Source organism: Chiloscyllium punctatum, chromosome 6, assembly GCF_047496795.1.
Source record: "Chiloscyllium punctatum isolate Juve2018m chromosome 6, sChiPun1.3, whole genome shotgun sequence".
Lineage (NCBI taxonomy): Eukaryota > Metazoa > Chordata > Chondrichthyes > Orectolobiformes > Hemiscylliidae > Chiloscyllium > Chiloscyllium punctatum.
In genome coordinates this window covers 63,948,862-63,969,121 of record NC_092744.1, presented here as the reverse complement: position 1 = coordinate 63,969,121, position 20,260 = coordinate 63,948,862, and the positions used below count along the sequence as shown (strand labels likewise).

Here is a 20,260-nt window from a genome sequence, read left to right as displayed (position 1 = left end):
CATTCTTTACTAACCCCAAATGAACTTGCTCTGCCACCTTCAATTATAAAGACAATCTCAAAGCTTGTAGGAAGGACTGCACTATGAAACGAAACAGTTGTCTAATCATAACTAAAATGGCAATTCATCAAAACAACAGCAAGAAGTTCTTGCAATCAACAAGAGTAACCTACTAGGAAAATGGTGAGTAAGATGGAAAGGGGGGCAAGCTGGTCAGGCCAAGAACTGACCGCCATCCCTAGGCCAACAGCCTAAAACGTTAAAATAGAGCTTAAGTCATTTGCACACCCACATCCCATACTGAGACATCACTTCCATCAGCAACCAACAAGAATTATTAACAAAAGGCAAGGTGATCAGGAGAGGAGGAAAATTCATACTGAAAAAGTTACATGGATAACTATGAATTCAAAGCTTTCAAATTGGTGAGATTTTACAACAACTTCAATAAAAAACTTCTGACAGAAAAAAGACAGGATACATTTTAGTGTGGGGAGCGAGCAAGCTCACCTTCCATATAGGTGAGGTCAACCTGCAAAAATATTTTGAAATGGAAAAGGAAGCCTGTGCTGGAAAAGAGTTTAAAAATACAAGAGTTCCATGCACTAGGGGTAATGATAAGGAGCCCCAGCAGAGTTAAATGATAATGCAGTAACAAAATAGACAATAGATGCAGGAGTAGGCCATTCTGCCCTTCGAGCCTGCACCGCCATTCAATATGATCATGGCTGATCATTCCTAATCAGTATCCTGTTCCAGCCTTCTCTCCATACCCCTTGATTCCACTATCTTTAAGAGCTCTATCCAATTCTTTCTTAAATGAATCCAGAGACTGGGCCTCCACTGCCCTCTGGGGAAGAGCATTCCACACAGCCACCACTCTCTGGGTGAAGTAGTTTCTCCTCATCTCTGTCCTAAATGGTCTTCCCCGTATTTTTAAGTTGAGTCCTCTGGTTCGGCATTCCCCCATCAACGGAAATATGTTCCCTCCTGCCAGAGTGTCCAGTCCTTTCATAATCCTATACGTTTCAATCAGATCCCCTCTCAGTCTTCTAAACTCAAGGGTATACAAGCCCAGTCGCTTCAGTCTTTCCGTGTAAGGCAATCCTGCCATTCCAGGAATTGACCTCGTGAACCTACGCTGCACTCCCTCAATAGCCAGAATGTCTTTCCTCAAATTTGGAGACCAGAACTGTACACAGTACTCCAGGTGTGGTCTCACCAGGGCCCTGTACAGCTGCAGAAGCACCTCTTTGCTTCTATACTCAATCCCTCTTGTTATGAAGGCCAGCATGCTATTAGCCTTCTTCACGACCTGCTGTACCTGCATGCTTGCCTTCATTGACTGGTGGACAAGAACACCCAGATCTCTCTGAACAGCCCCTTTACCTAATTTGATACCATTGAGGTAGTAATCTGCCTTCCTGTTCTTGCCACCAAAGTGGATAACCAGACATTTATCCACATTAAACTGCATCTGCCATGCATCTGCCCACTCACCTAACTTGTCCAGGTCACCCTGTAATCCCCTAACATCCTCATCACATTTCACCCTACCACCTAGCTTTGTGTCATCAGCAAATTTGCTAATGTTATTGCTGATACCATCTTCTATATCATTTACATATATTGTAAAAAGCTGCGGTCCCAGCACGGATCCCTGCGGTACCCCACTGGTCACTGCCTGCCATTCCAAAATGGAGCCGTTAATCACTACCCTTTGTTTCCTATTAGCCAACCAATTCTCTATCCAATCTAGTACTTTGCCCCCAATCCCATGCGCCCTAATTTTACTCACTAACCTCTTGCGTGGGACTTTATCAAAAGCTTTCTGAAAGTCCAGGTACACTACATCCACTGGATCTCCCTCGTCCATCTTCCGAGTTACATCCTCAAAAAATTCCAGAAGATTAGTCAAGCATGATTTCCCCTTCATAAATCCATGCTGACTCTGTCCTATCCTGTTACTATTATCCAGATGTGCTGTAATTTCATCCTTTATAATAGACTCCAGCATCTTTCCCACCACTGAGGTCAGACTAACTGGTCTATAATTTCCTGCTTTCTCCCGCCCACCCTTCTTAAAAAGTGGCACAACATTAGCTGCCCTCCAATCCTCAGGAACCGACCCAGATTCTATTGAACTCTGGAAAATAATCACCAGCGCATCCACGATTTCCCGAGCCACCTCCTTCAGTACCCTGGGATGCAGGTCATCAGGTCCCGGAGACTTATCAACCTTCAGATACAACAGTCTCTCCAACACCAAATCCTGGCAAATAGAAATTCCCTTAAGTTCAGGTCCTTCAGCCACTGTTACCTCAGGGAGATTGCTTGTGTCTTCCCCAGTGAACACAGATCTGAAGTACCCCTTTAATTCCTCTGCCATTTCTTCGTTCCCAGTAATATATTCCCCTGCTTCTGTCTTCAAGGGCCCAATTTTTGTCCTAACCATAAGGAGGGGGGGGGGGGGGGGGGGGTTCTGGTGAAATAAACATGGTACATTGCAGGAGTATGATGAGGGTCAGAGGAAAAACATTGAACGATCATATTTGCTTTTGGATGACTTATAAAGCTGGTCCTCAGAATGAAAGCACTATTCGAGACAGTTTTGAATAGCACATCCTGGACAAGTAGCCAATTTGGTCAACTCTTAGCAAGGAAGCTGCATTTACTATTTGATTTACTGATACTATCAGAAAACAAAGTTCTTTTGATAAATTTTAGAATTAACAAAATGTCAGGTAAAATTGTCAAAATATTTTAAACAAAGCAGAATGTGGAGCAATAACTAAGCTGGAAACGTTGAACTAGAATAGTGGAGTGGGCTCAAGGACTGAGTGGCCTACTCTTGCACATATCCACAATCAGAATTGACAGGAGAGGAACAGCGACATGTGATACGTCCTGTGCCATCTTATAAAGATTGAATATGACATGAGCATGATAGGCTTGGCTGGCATGGGATGTGCAACAGAAAACCAGAAGATCATCAAATGGATTATGATTGGAATAATTTCCATTTGGAACATTTGCTATTCACTCCTACAGTTGTTTAATACTTTTAGCATGAGTTATGCATATGCTAAAACAAGTTGGATTGTGTAATTTCTTTTCTAAATAAACCCTAGATTCATCACATCAAAAGTAAACTAAATTGCAGCTATTCACATGAAATAGAATTAATCAGCATATGTAAATTCAGCTCACCAGAAAGTTTAAACAAGTGTCAATCAACCCTATGGACAAGCTTGTGAGAAAGCTTTACAACAAAGAGGGAAAGAGGGGCATGGAGCAGAAACAAAGAACATGCTAATATTTTAACAATTTAATAGCAAGTTCAAATAAATAAATAAGCAAAAAAATGACAACCACTTTATACCAAAGCACAACTTCTGAAGCAGTATTTGCATTACACCAGTGAGAAAAAATTAAATAATTTAACCTAGCTCAAGTTGAGAGCTTTAAATCATAGAAAAATGAATAGATTTAGGAAAGTAATTGCATTTGTACAGTGCTTCAGTATTTTAGAAGTTATATCACAAACCTACAGTACATTTGGATATATTAATGCTCTACCAACAAGCAAACATTCTAATTTTTTCTTTTGATGTTGGCTATAGGCAGAACTTTAGCAGTACATTGAAAGAACCCTCTGTCTTAGAATTTTTAATGCCCATTTGGCTAAGCAGTTGGGCATCACACTTAAACCTCTCACTTGGAAGAATAGCACATCTAATAAAGCAAATTCCTTTAGTGTTGCACTCAGCTTGCAGTACATGATCACATGTTGAAATTAAGTTTGATTGCAAACATGACAGACAGTATAGACAGAGTTAAAATAGCTACACATGAAATGAAATCACCTAATGCTCAACACAACTGTCCAAATAGTTGATCACTCAAAACCAATAAGCTTTACCAGGTTCTTTGACAGGTTAGTTTATGGAAAGTACAATGTAGGATGATGGTCTGAACCATATTAGAATAATCAAGTATTGACATAATCAAGGCATGTTTTAGTGTTTCAGCAACAGATGAGATGACGCAGGCATAGAGTTAGGGGTTATAACAGTAGAAATAAGTGATCTTATTGAGATGCAGATGGGAGATTACGTCTGGCCAAATACAAAATCAAAGCTTTGAATAACATAGCCTCAGTTGGAAGAAAGAAGGATGTTGGTGGTTACCTGGGAACAGAGTTGTGGAGGAGATTGAGGAAAATAACTCGAGTATCCTCAATTCTTTGTTAAAAGGAAATCTCTCTAATTCACTACTCATTGTTGGACATGTTGTCTTACAATTTACAGACAGTGGAGAGGTTGAGGGGGTCACGATGGGGTAGAGCTAGAGGTCCTCTGCAAGATGACAGAGCAACACCATAATTTGGGCACATTTCATCACTTGAACCATGAACTAAGGTCTAAGACTTGAAAATTCACTCTCATCCCATATCATCAAGTTTGTCTGGATTGTTTCAATAATTTCTTTGTTGGTATCATAGTTGATACTCAGCACCTAACACAATATCCTGGGAATGTGTAATGGAGTGTTTATGAGAAAATGCTTTGCTAAAAGAGTAGTTAGATACGAAACTCTCTAACTCAAAGATAGCCACCTTAGGTCATTATCCTGGAAGCTAGATAAGCAGGAAGCAGAAAAAAGGTTGTCCAGGTAGGGAAGTTAGAAAGATATTGACTGTGTTAGGGGAATGGACCAGTTGGGACTAATGGTCTGTTTCTCATAGTAAACTTGACACAATGTGATGGGTGTTGGTAAACAATGAAGGACTTATTTTTGAAATATAGGACATGTCAAAATTGACAAGTTTACAGGAACAAGTTTGAGTCACGATCCTCACAGAGACTGCCAATGTTTTTAAAAAAAGTGATGGAATTCCCAATGACCAGTTCAAGGAGTCACATGACAAGGTCTTAAGTTTTTATAATTTTAATGTCTTTAAAATCAACATTCACTAAACATTATGTAGTAGACAACTAATACTCCATGGTAAGTACAGAAAAGGCATTTCCCATTAGAGTTGTAACAACCAAAAACTTCAATGCATTTATACACTGCTGTAAGCTTTCCACAGAATTCCAGCCTTTACTGAGATCATCCCCAAGTTCGTCCCAGGTTCCAAAAGGCACGCTTCTCCCTATTTGTGAGTTGAGAATCACTTAACATTAAACGTCTATCCATCAGTCTTCCAAGATATCAAACTGTCATCCAGCAGCAGTACTACAAGTTTATTCTCCCAACAAAGCCGGTGTTCATAACTTACCAACAGTTCTTTGAACAGAGAAGGATTTCCTTTCTGCATTCTGTCTGGTAGCTAACAAAGAAACATTATTTCCTCTGCTGTTCATAATTATTGTTGCTGTTTCTCACATTCCGGACCATTTTCTCCAAAGAATGCAACAGTAAGGCAGCCAAAACCAATGCCAGCTGTCCTTTGTTTTCAGGTATCAAATCTGACACAGATTTCTGATCACTTTGGCACCATGTCCTGCATTTCCCATGTCACATCAGATTATCACTGATCAATATTAGCAGGTAGCAACATGCTCCTTTTTCAGTATGCCATTTTAATCTGAATTAGCAAGACAGATAAAACAATCATCTTCACAAAATCTTGCTTTTGTAAAATTTGGGACATCGTGATATCATGAAAGACACTGAATGCATATCCATTCTTGTAGAAAATCCATGTGTTAGGATCACTGTAACGAAAACATAACTTCAACAAACGGCTCCACAGAAGAAATTACCAATGAAATTTCATGCATTGATATTGCTATTTTAATTGGATTCAGACTCAAATAAACAAGAATTAAGGAGAATAACTTATCAAATAAAAAAAATGTAAATTCTACTTTAAATAATCAACACAGCAAGTTTACTTCTTAGAGGATAACAAGCTTCCAAACCTCTCCCTTAACAATTCCAGGATTTACTATTCTACTGTTCAGAGGAATTCAGGAGTTCTATGAAATGGCAGCTTTTATCTTGGAGTTTCATGGGTATGATTATCATTAACACATTTCCAAGAACACAGTCTTCCTCCGATTACGTCAACACTGATAATCTATGTTTTCTAGATATCTTAATGAAAATAATTCATCACTCCCAAGTTGGTGTTCAAAGCATACAGTTTTTTAGCACCTCTAGAGGGTATTCATACAGTTTACCAGATTTCAGACCTTTTAGCCAGCTCATATTGCTGAGATTTCCTGTCTCCTTTATTACTAGATAGTAAGAGACACCTAACAATAAAAAATTGCTTCATCTCCTCACAAACTAAGTTAAGTTTTCTCTGTCTGCATCTTTATGAAGATCACTTTCAATCTTCTGTTCTGCTGTTGTCACTGTCCTTTTGGGTTTGCCAGTTTTCAGGATTCTAACTTTCCTTCCTGTTCTTACTACATCTGGGTCAGGTAACGTGAACCAATACTTCCTATTGTCCAAGAAAATACAATCAATCCCTTCACAATTGGTGCAAACTCTTTAAAGGTGATTTTCAAATACTTCCAATAATTATAGATTCCTCATAAGTTTCAAAAAAAATTACAAATATTCCTTATGGTACCACTTTTAGGACAAAGTTCATCATTATTTTTATTCAAAATGTAATTACTTCAGTAGTTACCTCCTGGGGAAAAAAGTATCTTCATTAGTTCACAAAAAACTCTAACATTGATACATGTTAAGATCCATGGAGACATCTGTCACTGAGCCAAAATTTACACTACAGGTCAAGGGCACAGAATGTATTATGAGCCTCCCAGAATAGAAGTGACCTAACTTGTACTTTGTCAATTACCCAAGTTAATCACCTTGACTGTCACAAAACAGAAGCTTTGTGACTATAAACACAGCAACATCTTCATTTGGGAAACACACGAGCTATGCTTAGCAGTTACATTACTCTGATTATTCAAGCCAGCACCTAACCTCCAGGGACCGAAATTGGCTTAAGTTTGACTCCATGTAATTCATTTTGATTTATTTACTGCCAAAACAACTTATTTCCCTGTAAGTTTAAATCACACCTTTTTCAAAAAACATTTTCACTGCACATGGTTTAAAATTGTCGGGAATCACATCAATCCCCTGCAGCTCAAGGCTTTTCCATTTCTAATTTCATTATCCTCCTCGCTGGCTGTTTGGAATCAGCATCAATAACCTATTTAAAGTCACATCTTCAGCAAAAGACTTTTAAGATGCTCAAATCTGCCAGATGTCATTATTCTACATTCATCCTGTAAAGGAGGATAGACAAACCGCAGTATGAGATCTAGCTGAAACAAAAACTATTTCCACCTCTGCTCAAATTGTTTTAGGCAATTTGAATAGAATAAAGAAGATGAGAACAAAAAAAAATCAGTTGAAAATTACAAATTCTAACTAGATTGCACAGCCTTTTCTTTATGGCTTTATAACAACAAAACCATGCAAAACAAAAGTGATCCTTGTGGAATTTTGTTCTACCATCAGCACTGAAAGAAATCCTTCAGTACATGAAGTAATGAGTGCACAATAACAACTCTCCGTTTTCTTCCTCTATTTGTCATCCAAGAGTGATGAATCTCTAACTAGGATGTGGTTGTGCATGAATATACAAACAAAAAGAATCAAAGTAGGCCAGTTGAACATCCAAACTTGCTCCACCATTCAATAAGATTAAGGCTGATTTGATTTTAACCCCAACTCCTTCAAAACTCTGTTAAATGTCATCCCTTTTGTGTTCAAGAATATTTTTTAAAATTCTCAATTTCTAAATTCCAAAGATTCTCAATGTTTCTTTTATCCCTCATCAACGTCTTCAATGGGCGACCCCTTATTTTTAAAATATGACTTCTCGCATCAGTGATAATACTTTTAGATCCTCACACTGGAGTCTATTTCTCATGCATAAATACTGTCAGTAAGGATCAGCAACCTGACGGCACAGAACATCATGCCATTTCTTTAGTAACCAACAGTGGTAATTCTTAGATACTTTTCTTAAATTCACCAAATAGACAGCTCCAGCTGAGAATTGCTAATTTAACATAGGCCAAGTAGTCATGAAGCTTCTGACTTTTAGAGATAGACCAATGTCTAAAACAAAACTAATAAGACATCTTCATTTCCAATCCATCAACATGACTGATGCCCTGATTTTGTCAGGCTAAGAATCCAAAAGGAGCAGAAATTTAGATTACAAGTAGTGCCTGGTTTCAAATGGCTCCTTTGCAAACATAAAAAATTCATTTGTCAGATCTTTTGAATTACGAATGTGATCCTACGCAGGAATATAAGTATGAGCATTCGCTAAGTCAGATGGTCATAAATTGGGAACCCCTGAATATTCTTGATGCAATTAAAATTCTCTTATTCCATACATGTATTTCAACGGAATGCAAATTGTCTAACAATATATTGAAATCTACAATTGTGTAAAGCATTCTTCGGTGTAGTATCTAGAAACTGATATCAACTTGGACTTAGATCATGTCTAGACAATGGGTGTTCCAGGCCAAACACACAAGGGTCATTACAATAATAAAAATGGATCCTTATTCTTACTTATTTTGGTGTAGTTTGCAATCCTAAAGTAAAGAAATCCATTCGTCAAGAATTCTCCAATAATTAATATTGTAGTTATTCACTACTTTTTTGATCTTTGCTCATACAAATTGCCCGAGACCAACATGCATAAAAACAAAACACAGTGAATGCTGGAAATCTGAAATAAAAAGGTTCCAAGGAAGCATCTTTGAACTCAAAATGTTAACTAGTTCTTTCCCTACAGATGCTACATTTGCCAAGTTTCTTCAACATATTCAGTTTCTCATCTAAGAACGGGTTTACAGGTGACCAACCTCTCAGTACAGGTTGTTGTTTGAGGGGCAATACTCGGCATCAAGCACAGATGACCAGAAAACTGCCTGTCATTATTGTATCCCAAGAGTTTACAGATCAATCTGGCCATATTACAGATGCACCATCCACGGTTCTCAAGTCCTGGAGTGGGTCATGAAAATTAGAGCTTCTAGCGCAGAGGAAAGGGTGGCACCACTGCGCCTCTCAATCACTGCTACTCTCTTTAAAAATAGAATTTCAATAGAATTTTCATTCAGGCAATATGATCCAAACTGGACAGAACTGCATATTAACCTTAATAAACTGCCTTCCACATAATATAGGGACCCAGGTTCAATTCCATCCTCAAGCAACCGTCTGTATGAAGTTTGCACATTCTCCCAGTGTCTGTATGGGTTTCCTCCAAGTGCTCCAGTTTCTACCCACAATCCAAAGTTGTGCAGGTTCGGTGAATTGGCCATGCTAAATTACCCATCGTGTCCAGGGATGTGTAGGTTAGATGGGTTTGCCATCCAACAATGATGATGCAATTTTGTATCATGAGGAAAAACTCAATCCCACTGCATAACTTTGAAAAACAAATTTTCAATTTCACTTCTAAAAAGGTAGATATGTTGACTGTTGCAGAACAAACACAGCAAAGGTTATCTATAGAATGTGTACCACAATAAAAGATATTAACAATTCAAGTGCAAATATTTTAGAAGTTAGAATTGGGAATGATGTGTGTAAACGTACACTGAAGTGAGCTTTATTTCAATTTCTGCAATGTCAAGAACTGCAGATGCTGTAAATCAGAAACAAAACAGAAGTCAGTGGAAAAACTCAGCAGGTCTGGCAGCATGTGTGAAGGGAAATCAGTTAACATTTTGGGTCCCTTGACCACTCCTCAGTGGACCAGAAACATTAATTCCGATTTCTCTTCATAGATACTGCCAGACCTGCTGAGCTTTAACAGCAACTTCTGTTTCTTTTCCTTTTTAATAATACTGTATACTTGAAATGTCTACCAAGATTTGAATGTGGCTTGTAAAATCAAATAAAACCCCCACCCACTTGACAAAGATTTGTGGCCAAAACCTTTGTCCTGGAATCTGTATAAGCACATAGACGACTTTTTGGAAATTCATCTACTGAAACAATTGAGAAATTTGAAGAACACATTCTTTGCAGACTGTTCAGTTACGGCAATATCCCAGGGAGAGAGAGCTGCTGTTTTCATCTTCTGTCTGTATCATTTTTTAATTATTATTATTGCAAAAACAAGTCAATTTTTGCCATTTTTTCTTGCTTGTTAAATTTTAGTTTCTTTTGCACAAAGAGCTCTTCAATAAATAGCATTCAAGACAACTAAAAACTAATTAGCTGGCCTGAACAATATAAAACAACAAATTAAAAATGTATTTACTTCTTTCATAGTAATTGATAATTATGAGGTAGCAAGCTTTCCTTGATCTTTGGACATAAGTTGAAGAAAATAATAGTCAAGTCAAAATCATATTGACCAACAAAACTAAAAATTGTGAGTAAATCTTAAGGCTACTACTCAAAGTCAAACAGACAATATTAAAATTATATCTAAAATTAAACCATTAGCATGTTGGTTGACATTACTCAGGAGGGCAGTTGAGGCACATAAATTCTCTCTTGAATCCAAGCCAGTGACCTGTGTCAGGAAATGTATGGACCCACAAGGGGATTCAGCAACACAGGACCAAGTCCAGTTGCAATTCCCTCCACTGCCAAATAGCTTGCTAATAATAACAATGTGTGAAGAATGGTCATTTCGATGACATGCCCTTGGAATTTTATTCGAGTGAGGAACAGACAACGGAGGGAAGAGAAGAGAACGGAAAATGTTGGAGGAGGGTCAAATTGCTTCAATTTCTGGCCCAACCGGAATTAATTATTGCAAAATTATAATCAAATTCAAATAAAGACATTACTAGACAAAAATGTACTAATCAGCCATTTAACCGATAGCGCCTCCACCCCCCCACCATCTCAATTCCATTTAAATCTTAAAATACATCTACTGCTTATTTTTTGTCAATTCAGTCACACTGTAGCACATAATACTATAGGGATTTATAGTATCTACAGCACTTTCCTTGAAATCAATTCCAGACCTCATCAGGAAACAATCATAAATCAGTGTGAATTTATCACACACTTGAGGTCATGCAATGTTCTGCCAACACAAATGATCAGTCAGTTTAGAAAAACCTATTCAAAAATAGAAATAAAGAAAAGCTGCAATTTGTTTGTTTGGGGGGGGGGGGGGGGGCGTTGGTGGAGGAGAGAGAGTTGGGGAGGAGAGGGGGAAAAAAACAGCAACATAAAGCTGGACTCATTTATCACCTTGGAGGTGACCACTACAGGCCATGAATGATTTTTCTGGTTATTTTAATTCACTGGCTGGCTACAATGTAATAATTCACTCACAAGTGTGAATTATTCCCTGCTCAGCATTTGCTTTGTAACAGCTTTATCATTTAACCCAAGCAAGATAAAGTTCATAGTGAGCACCATCTAACCCAAAGGAGATCCAATAGCATGGCCTTTAATAAAATCCTTATGCTTGTAGCTTAAAAATTAATTTGCCCATTATCTAACATCCTTCGTTCCAAACATCTTTCTCTTCTTTCACAGCCCTTGCCCAAAAGCTAAAGGGAGAGAAAAACTAACACTTATAGTTCCAAAGTATATGAGGGAAAGATAAAGTAGATATAACCAGAAATGCAGAGTGCTGCTGCAGTTCAATAGTGACAAATCAGATGGAAGTTAAAACAAATTCTAATAAAAGAATTATAGATTTTCTAACACCACTAAGAATTATATCTATGGAAGTAGCAAATTAGAGAAATGAACTACATCCAAGGTCTTATGGTGCATTTAAATAGGCTAAAGAATGTCAGATTGATTTTAATACAGATAATTGTGAAGTATGCACACGCAGCAAAATAAAATAAAACAAGTTGTGCGAGATGAAGTTAATTGAAGTTATTGGGACTAGCTGTAAAATGTTAATAATATGATTCCAATTTGGCACTGACATTCTTTGAAGGTGGGGTTCCCACAGTATTAAAAACCAGTTTTTTCTTTAAAAAGTGTTAAGTGTGACTCCGAGGTACCACTCTTGAATCTGAGCTGGAAGGTAACTAGCTCATTTCCCATTTGAGAGACTCAAGCACAAAATTAAGGCTACTATTCTAGGATTTGGCTGAGAAAACACTGCATGGCTTGAAGAACTGTTTTGTCGATGAAACTTTGCAACCAGAGGCTTTATCTGTCCTCTCAAATGGGACACCAGAGATAATATAGGCAGTGTTCAAGGAAGCATGGGAGTTTATCTCTAATGTTCAGGTTAATACTTATTTATCAAATAGATAAGATTGTTTGGTTATTTTCACATTTCTGGGTTCAAATCAGCAGCTGAGTTTCCAACATTACAGTAGTGACTATAGCTCAAATATACTTCAATACTGTAAGTGTGTTGGGACACCCTGACGTCATGGAGTATGAACGTAATTCTTTCATTTCCTCTAAATTTATATTAAATTAGTCCAAGAGTTGGATACTTCATATGAATGCAAATTTTAAAATAGAGGGGTTAGATATTTAAAATATAAATCTTTTGAGACGTTACTGCTAATTATTAGTATAATATTGTACAACAGTTTCAGTATCACATTCAACATGATGGTCAGCACTGTAGCACCCAGTGATTGGCTCAACCATGCAGAGCTGAATGATCCCAGATGCAATCCCTAGTCAGTACCAAATGAATTGACCTCCACGAAGATGGTATAACGTACCTATAATTATCCAGGTGATTTGGTATGGTAAGGAGAAGATAAACAATCTTGAATACAGCAATCACTACTGAAACATTGCACGTGAAGCGAGAGAATGAATAACAGTCAGACTTTGGAGAAATAATTAGTCTTCGTTATTGTAAAAATAGTTATCAGAATCTCTAGAATAATGTTTCAACAGTGTGCCCATGTCATTGAGAATGTGTGAAGGTGGAAGACAGGGCAAGGGTAGATGGTGGCGATAAGTACTGTACACTCATGTAGCTATGTTTGCTTAAAAATATCCAAAGTGAGGAATTGGGAGATGGTAGAGTGGAAAGATAGGAGAACTGGACAGCTAGAAAATTCGTTCAAACAGATATCCTGTTTTTACAAAACAATATGCTTCAATTGTAAAATATTTGCACATTATTACAGTGGGAATGGATTCCTTTTTCCTGTGTATTTTAGGCTTCTCCATTATGGGAGATGCATATAATCTGAAATCACATTTTACTATTTTGCAGACTTGCATAATACAACCATTTTGAAATTTAAAATTGGTCTGGACAGAGATTGAGAATGGCTGTTGCCCATATTCTTTATGAATCATAAATTACCTTTACCTTATATACAAAAAGGATTTAAATATGACTTACGGTCAAGTCCGTTGATGTATCTCATTGTTATTTCGCAGTGTCCCCAGACTGCGCTGACTACTGGGTACAGTTTTCTCCCTTTTAGGCTTCTGAAGGCCACACCCAGATATTGTCCATCCACTATAAAACTCAGCGTTCCTTCATCCATATCCAAAACCACCAAGAAACTATCAGGGAGGACAAATGATTCATCTGGCTCCAAAAACACTGGATAGGTTAGTCCTGGCTGATTTTTACTATTGTGATATAGTTTGTTGCGACCCAAATCCCAACCCCATGATTCATTATTACTTCCAACTAACGAGGTATATCCCACAGAATGTAATGGAGCTTCCGCTGTTGCCACACCAACCACAGCATGTGTTCCTCTTTGCCTCGTAGGCCAGTGAATCTGCCAGACATGAAGCCCACGTGTGTATCCAACTTTACCTCGGATACAATCTGTGCTTTGGGCTACTGGATGTCTGTGAAAGGTTAACTTGTCATCTTCTTTTACAAAAATGTTCAGAGACCGGTCTTCGTTGTTCCAGGCATGTTTTAGCTGAATCTCTCGAGAAGCCGATGGCATATCCAGTAGCATGTCAAGCCGAGTTGGCTTGCAGAAATCAGGGCCTCGCAACTCCCGCTTAACTGGCCTGTAGGCTGGTTCCCTCACATCCACAGACTTTATATTCCCTGAGATTTTCTGGCCCATTTCTTGGCTCAAAAACCACTGAGAAGGTTGTTTTGGCCTATTGTTACCTCATGTAAGCACCTCACAGGGAGCCAACAGTATGACAAGCAGACTGATTTATTTCCTCCTTTTGCAGCCAAACAACAGCTTCCTTCAGGGAAAGCTCCTGAAAGTGAAAAAGAAAGCAAATAAGTTTTAACGAGAGGTTTTCTTATACACATTACATTTTCCTCTTTTCTTCACTGTTTCATAACCATTCCATGATTTTAGTTCAAATTTAAGAAATGTATGTCCTGTACTTCCATAACTAAATCATCATGCTATTCCTGGACTGTAACCAATTAAAAAAAAAGGAAGGGTTCAATTTTCCCACATTATGAATCAAAGCTTTGTCTGAGCTAGGCAGACAGACACCGAGACAGACAGACAGACTCCATATTAGCTTTTTCAAGCTCTCTCCACTCTATAGGGTCAGTGATGAGTCATGAAAAATTTTTCAGGTGGCTCAGTTTAAATTCCCAATTACTTAGAAGATATTCTGTGCCAAACAAAATGTACTTACTTTCCAGATCTTCCAATACTGAATCACATTCACAGCTAAGTTACATAGTCATACTACAGTTTATAACTTCAATAATAAACTTTGCTGTATGGGAAAAGGTCATTACCATCTAAATTTCAGGTAGTTACACTTTTGCATTCAGACTATATGGAGTTACAAATGAGCAAGTTACATTTATACCATGTATTTACTAATACAAGTATCAGGAACTACTGAATAAACTTCGGCCAGTTCACATAGAAAAAAGAGAAGATAAAGAGCTGACTCAATAACTGTTTTTAGCTACAAAATGATTTATTTGCAATTCAGTTGCAATTTTTCAGATCCAAAACTAGGAAGCAAAATTATGAGATGTTTCATAAAGCCACTGCTTTTCTAGACAGTGATGAGTAAGTGGAATATCAAGGCAATTAGCATAAACGCGTTTAAGGAAAAGATAAGTAAAAAGAGGAGAAACAAAATCAAAACGCACGTTGACTGGGTGAAATCGAAGCATTTAGAGAGGCACTTACCTGCAGCGTAAACATGGTCAGAGACTTGCTGGACCAAAATGGCCAGTTTCTATGCTACCAAATGTTACATAATGTCTTCAGCCTTTTCAAATCTTCAAATCCTATATTTAAAGTCAAATGCGCCTAACTATATATGCAAATCTGAGTGTTTTCCCTTTGAAGTCACATATCTCAATTAAAAATGACAAGCTTTTGCCAAACAAATCTCCAGCGGACTACAGTACCTGGTAGTGTTTTTCAGAAAATTATATCCCAAGTGGATTGAGGAAAGCCAAAAGATGTGATGTAACAAATGTTCCGGAAAGCAGTTGACATGAAGGACTATTTGATCTTGAAGCAGAGTCAGCTTGAAAGTAAAGTTTGGGAATGAATAGGGCCCAGCAAGGGGCATATAGCAATGGTTTTAGTTGAAGGATTCGTGTAAGGGAAGGGACAGCGAAAACTGGAGTGTATATCACCAATCAATTCCATTCTCTGCAGATTCTGATATATATTAAGGATTAATTTTAAATTCCAGTTCACAGACAATTCTGAACAAAGTGCCACTTGTATTGATGTTTAGTTACCTGATCCCAGATCTTCCACATCTAAATGAAGGCAGAATTCTGAATTCTGCTAGATTGAGTGTTTTATTTTAGGTTAACAGTCACTGGTCAAAACATTTAAGAGGAAGTCACACTAGCAACACATTTGCAGATTTTTAGCATAATTCGCCCTTTCCTCTCAAATTGTATCACATTATCTCATCAGCAATCCTCAGTATGCCAATCATACAGTTGCATTATGGTATTAAAGATCTTATGTAATCACTGTGTTATGTGCTATGCAAATATGTCACAGAACAGATTCTTGGAACGATTCTCAGTGATTTACCGGATTAATGAACGTTTGTCTTAAAAGGAGTGAAATAGAAGCAAAAACACAACTACTACACAACTAACTGGCAAGTTGGAGCAGCGACACTACTGGACACAACTGATGCATGGTCAGATTCTTTTTCCTCCCATGAATAATGAAATTGAGTGAAAAAAGGTGTTAGAATACTTGGTACTTGACAGTCCAAAGATGTGCAGGTCAGGTGAATTGGCCATGCTAAATTGCCCATAGTGTTAGGTGCATTAGTCAGAGGGAAATGGGACTGGGTGGGTTACTCTTTGGAGGGAAGATGTGGACTAGTTGGGCGGAGGGGCCTGTTTCCACACTGTAGGGAATTTAATCTAATCTAATCTCAAATCATAACAAAACACCAATAATTAAACTAGAATACAGAACTATTTAAACAATATAATTGGAGAAAGTCATGGTCAATTTATTTAGGTTGCTATTTTATCTGTAACTTCTTAAAATAAATTCATGCTTCAAAATGAAGCAATACCTTCTCAGGCTTCAGAATTGACAAGTTAGCATTGCCTGCTGAGGATCAAAGTCTGTGTCTTCGGTCAAAGTCATTGTCTCAGGTGCACGTTTAGTTTTTTTAAGAAGTCTTGTGATTTCGTTGGACCAGATTTCTCAAACACCTGGTAGTTGTCTGGCATTTAAAGATTGAATCCAAACAAAATACCCCATCCCAAGAAATTTGCAATGGCACTTTCAAGTCCCCAGCTGCCTAGTATTGGGCTTCGTTTCACCTTCCCTCCTTTTGTTGCTTCCTATTTTCTAATTAGCATACCATCCTATCACTTGGAGCTTTGCATGTCTCCATAGGTTTTTTACTTGCTTTTTACATTTTACAAGTATTGGGTAGAATATCCAAACATTTCACAAATCATAAGCATTAATCAACACTTCAGAAGTAGTACTGTTCCCAGAAAATAGATTTTTTGAGATGGGATAGGAAAGGGAAATTTCTTTGCAGATGAGAAGAATTTTCTAATACATAACTGTTTTGTAAAAAGATTAATGAGCTCATTATTGTCTTTTACATTTCATCTAATTATTTCAAGGGCAGCATAAAGTACATAAGACTGGGATGCAACTGGAAGGGCAAAGTTACATTTAACAAATTCCACTTCTGCCACTGACAGGTGCTAAATGTTCAACTAATTTTTTTCATTGCTTTTAGCTGGAGCAAATGGCCAGGTGGATAGGTGTTAGACAGTGGAATTTCATCTCCCTCTTTTTACACATTTCATCTCTGGATGAAAGAACAATCAGAAATCCTGAACAAGCCTACTCTTGCAAAGCTCAATTTCTGCAGCAATAAACATGGATCAATTCTTTTATCCAAATCAATTTTTTTTTGCATGATTTAAAATCAGAATGTGAATTGTATTAACTTGCTAAGTCTCTGGGTAAATATAACACACAAGATTCCAGCAAGTAAGGAACAAACTTACTTTAATAAAAAGCCTTTAAAAACTTGGGCTTAAAGTTTTGCAACTGTTTAACTGTTTTAAAAGGCAAGTGGGGAATATTTCACATAGCCATATGCTCAAAAGAGTTTCTTTTAGGGGATACTGGTGAGATAAATGTTGGCATGGACACTGGCAGAACTCACCTGCACCTCACCAACTGTAGCTTGTGCAGTGTTCAAGTGTTCTGTGTTTGATTAGGAGAGTCTGTTTATTACTGATACTCACTGTGCTTGACTGGCAAACGTGGGTGTGGACTTCACTTTTTTTAAAAATTCACTTGTGGGATGTGGACATTACCAGCTTCTCAAAGGCAGCAAGGGCAATATATACTGGCCAGCAAGCAATGAGCTGTCTTCTTGAACTGCTGCTCAGTAGCAGACTATGTTTTGTAAGTTGACCCACAAAGTCCTTAGGGAGGAAATTCCAGGATTTTGTACCAGCAGTGAAGGAACAGCAACATACTTCCAAGTCAGGATGGTGAGTGGTTTTGGAGAGGAACTTGAAGGTGGTGGTGTTCCCATGTATTTGCTGCCCTTGTTCTTCTATATGGAAGTGGTCATGAGATTGGAAAGTGCTGTGTAAGGATGTTAATTTCTGCAGTGCATCTTATTGATAGCAATACTGCTGCTATTGAGCATTTGTTGTGGAGGGAGTGGATGTTTGTTGATGTAATGACAATCAAGCGGGATGCATTATCCTGGATAGTGTCAAGTTTCCTGAGTGTTGTTGGAGCTGCACCCATCCGGGCAAGTGATGACTATTTCATCATACTTGTCTTTTACTTTGTAGATGGACAGACAGATTTTCAGGAGACAGAATGAGAGTTATTTGCTAAAGTACTCCTAGCCTCTGACCTGCTCTTGCAGTCACTGTTCATGTGGCAAGTCCATTTGAGTTTATGGTCAGTGATAACCTGAAGGATGTTGACAGTGGGGGATTCAGTGATTGCGACAGCATTAAATGTCAAGATGGTCTCTTTTTGGAGATGATCACTGCCTCGCATTGGTGAAGCACTTTTACTTGCCACTTGTCAGTCCAAGCCTTGATATTGTCCAGGTCTTATTGCATTTGAACATGTACTGCTTCAATATCTGAGAAGTCACAACTGGTGCTGAACACTATAATCATTAGCAAGTATCCCTACTTCTGACCTTATGATAGAGGGAAGGTTATTGATGAAGCAGCCGAAGATGTTGGGCCTAACAGATACCCCAATGGGATGTCCTGGAGCTGAAATCACTGACCTTCAACAACCACAACTATCATCTTCAATGACAGGTATGATTTCAACTAGAGAGCCTGCCTCAATTCCCATTGCTTTCATTTTTGCAAAGGATCCTAGATGTCACACTTGGTCGAATGCACCCTTGATGTCAAAGGTTGTCACTCTCACCTCATCTCTGGAATTCAGTTCTTTTGTCCATGTTCAACCCAGGCTGTAATGAGGTCAGAAGCTGAGTGCACTGGGTGGAAACCAAACTGGGTGTCACTAAGCAGGTTACTGCTGAGCTGGGGCTGCTCAATAGCACATGGATGACACCTTCGATCACTTTACTGATTGAATGGAGACTGATCGGTTAGTAATTAGTTGGGTTAGTTTGGTCCTTTTTTGAAAAAACTATAAAACATGCAGGACATACCTGGGTAATTTTCCACATTGTCAAGTGGATGCCAGTGTTGTAACTGTACTGCAACATATTGGACAGGGGAGTGGCAAGTTCTGGAGCACAAATTTTCAGTACTATTGCTGGAATGCCATCAGGGCCCATAGTCTTGGCACTATCCAATGCCACAAACATTCATTGATACCACGTAAGGTGAATCAAATTGGGTGAAGATTGGTTTCTGTCATGCTGGGTACCACTGGAGGCAAAAGTGAGGATTGCAGATGCTGGAGATCAGAGCCGAAAATGTGTTGCTGGAAAAGCGCAGCAGGTCAGGCAGCATTTCTGAAGAAGGGCTCATGCCCGAAATGGCGATTCTCCTGCTCCTTGGATGCTGCCTGACCTGCTGCGCTTTTCCAGCAACACATTTTCGGCTACCACTGGAAGCAGCCAAGCTGGACCACTCAGCACGTTTGCTCAAGATTGCAGCGAAGGCTTCAGCGTGATCTTTGTCGTTGAGGATGGGGTTATTTATGGAGCCTCCTGTTCCAGCAAATTGTTTAATTGCCCATCACTATTCACATTGCAGGACTACAGAGCTGAGATCTGATCCATTGGTTGAGAGACAGAGATAAGTAGTCCACTTGCTGCTTATGCTGTCTGGCATGCAAGTAGTCCTGTTTGGTGGCGACACCAGGTTGACACTTCAATTTTAGGTTTGCCTAGTGCTGCTCTTGACTTGCTTTCCTACACTCTCCATTAAACCAGGATTGATCCCCTAGCGTCATGGTAATGATTGACTAGGGGATAGACCAAGTCATGAGGTTGCAGATTGAGGAGTATAAATCTGCTGTCGTTGACGGCCCACAGCACCTTATGGATACCTAGTCAGGAGTTGCTAGAGCTGTTCAAAGTCTGTCCCATTTACCTTGGTGATAGTGACACACATGGAGGGTATGAAGGTGGAATGCGGTCTCCACGAGGACTGAGGGAATAGCAAACAAATTGTCAGGAAATCTGGAAGCCAGATCTGGAAGCATGGCAGATGACATTGAAGTATTTTATAAAAGACCTGCAATTATACACTACACAAATAGAAACAGTGGCCTCTTTGCATTAACCTGAGAGGCAAGTTCAAACAGGACCTTGGTTTCATATCTCATTTGAAAGACAACCCACTGAACATGCTACCCTCACTCAGTAATGCATTGAAACATCAACCCAGTGTATG

General features: G+C 38.6%; 1 protein-coding gene across 7 annotated transcripts in view; it reads right to left on the bottom strand.

The window, feature by feature from the left end:
* The window catches only part of LOC140479024 (SPRY domain-containing SOCS box protein 1-like), a 214,301-nt gene that overhangs the window by 105,086 nt on the left and 88,955 nt on the right, over nucleotides 1-20,260 (bottom strand). For 6 of the 7 annotated variants that reach the window (XM_072572803.1, XM_072572800.1, XM_072572804.1 and 3 more), the window contains one exon: nucleotides 13,325-14,163. In XM_072572803.1, coding sequence (XP_072428904.1) covers nucleotides 13,325-14,018 — 694 coding nt within the window. In that variant the 5' untranslated portion in view covers nucleotides 14,019-14,163. Of the gene's footprint in view, nucleotides 1-5,070; nucleotides 5,724-13,324; nucleotides 14,164-20,260 lie in introns of those variants that run through there. The other variant, XM_072572805.1, reaches the window with a different exon arrangement.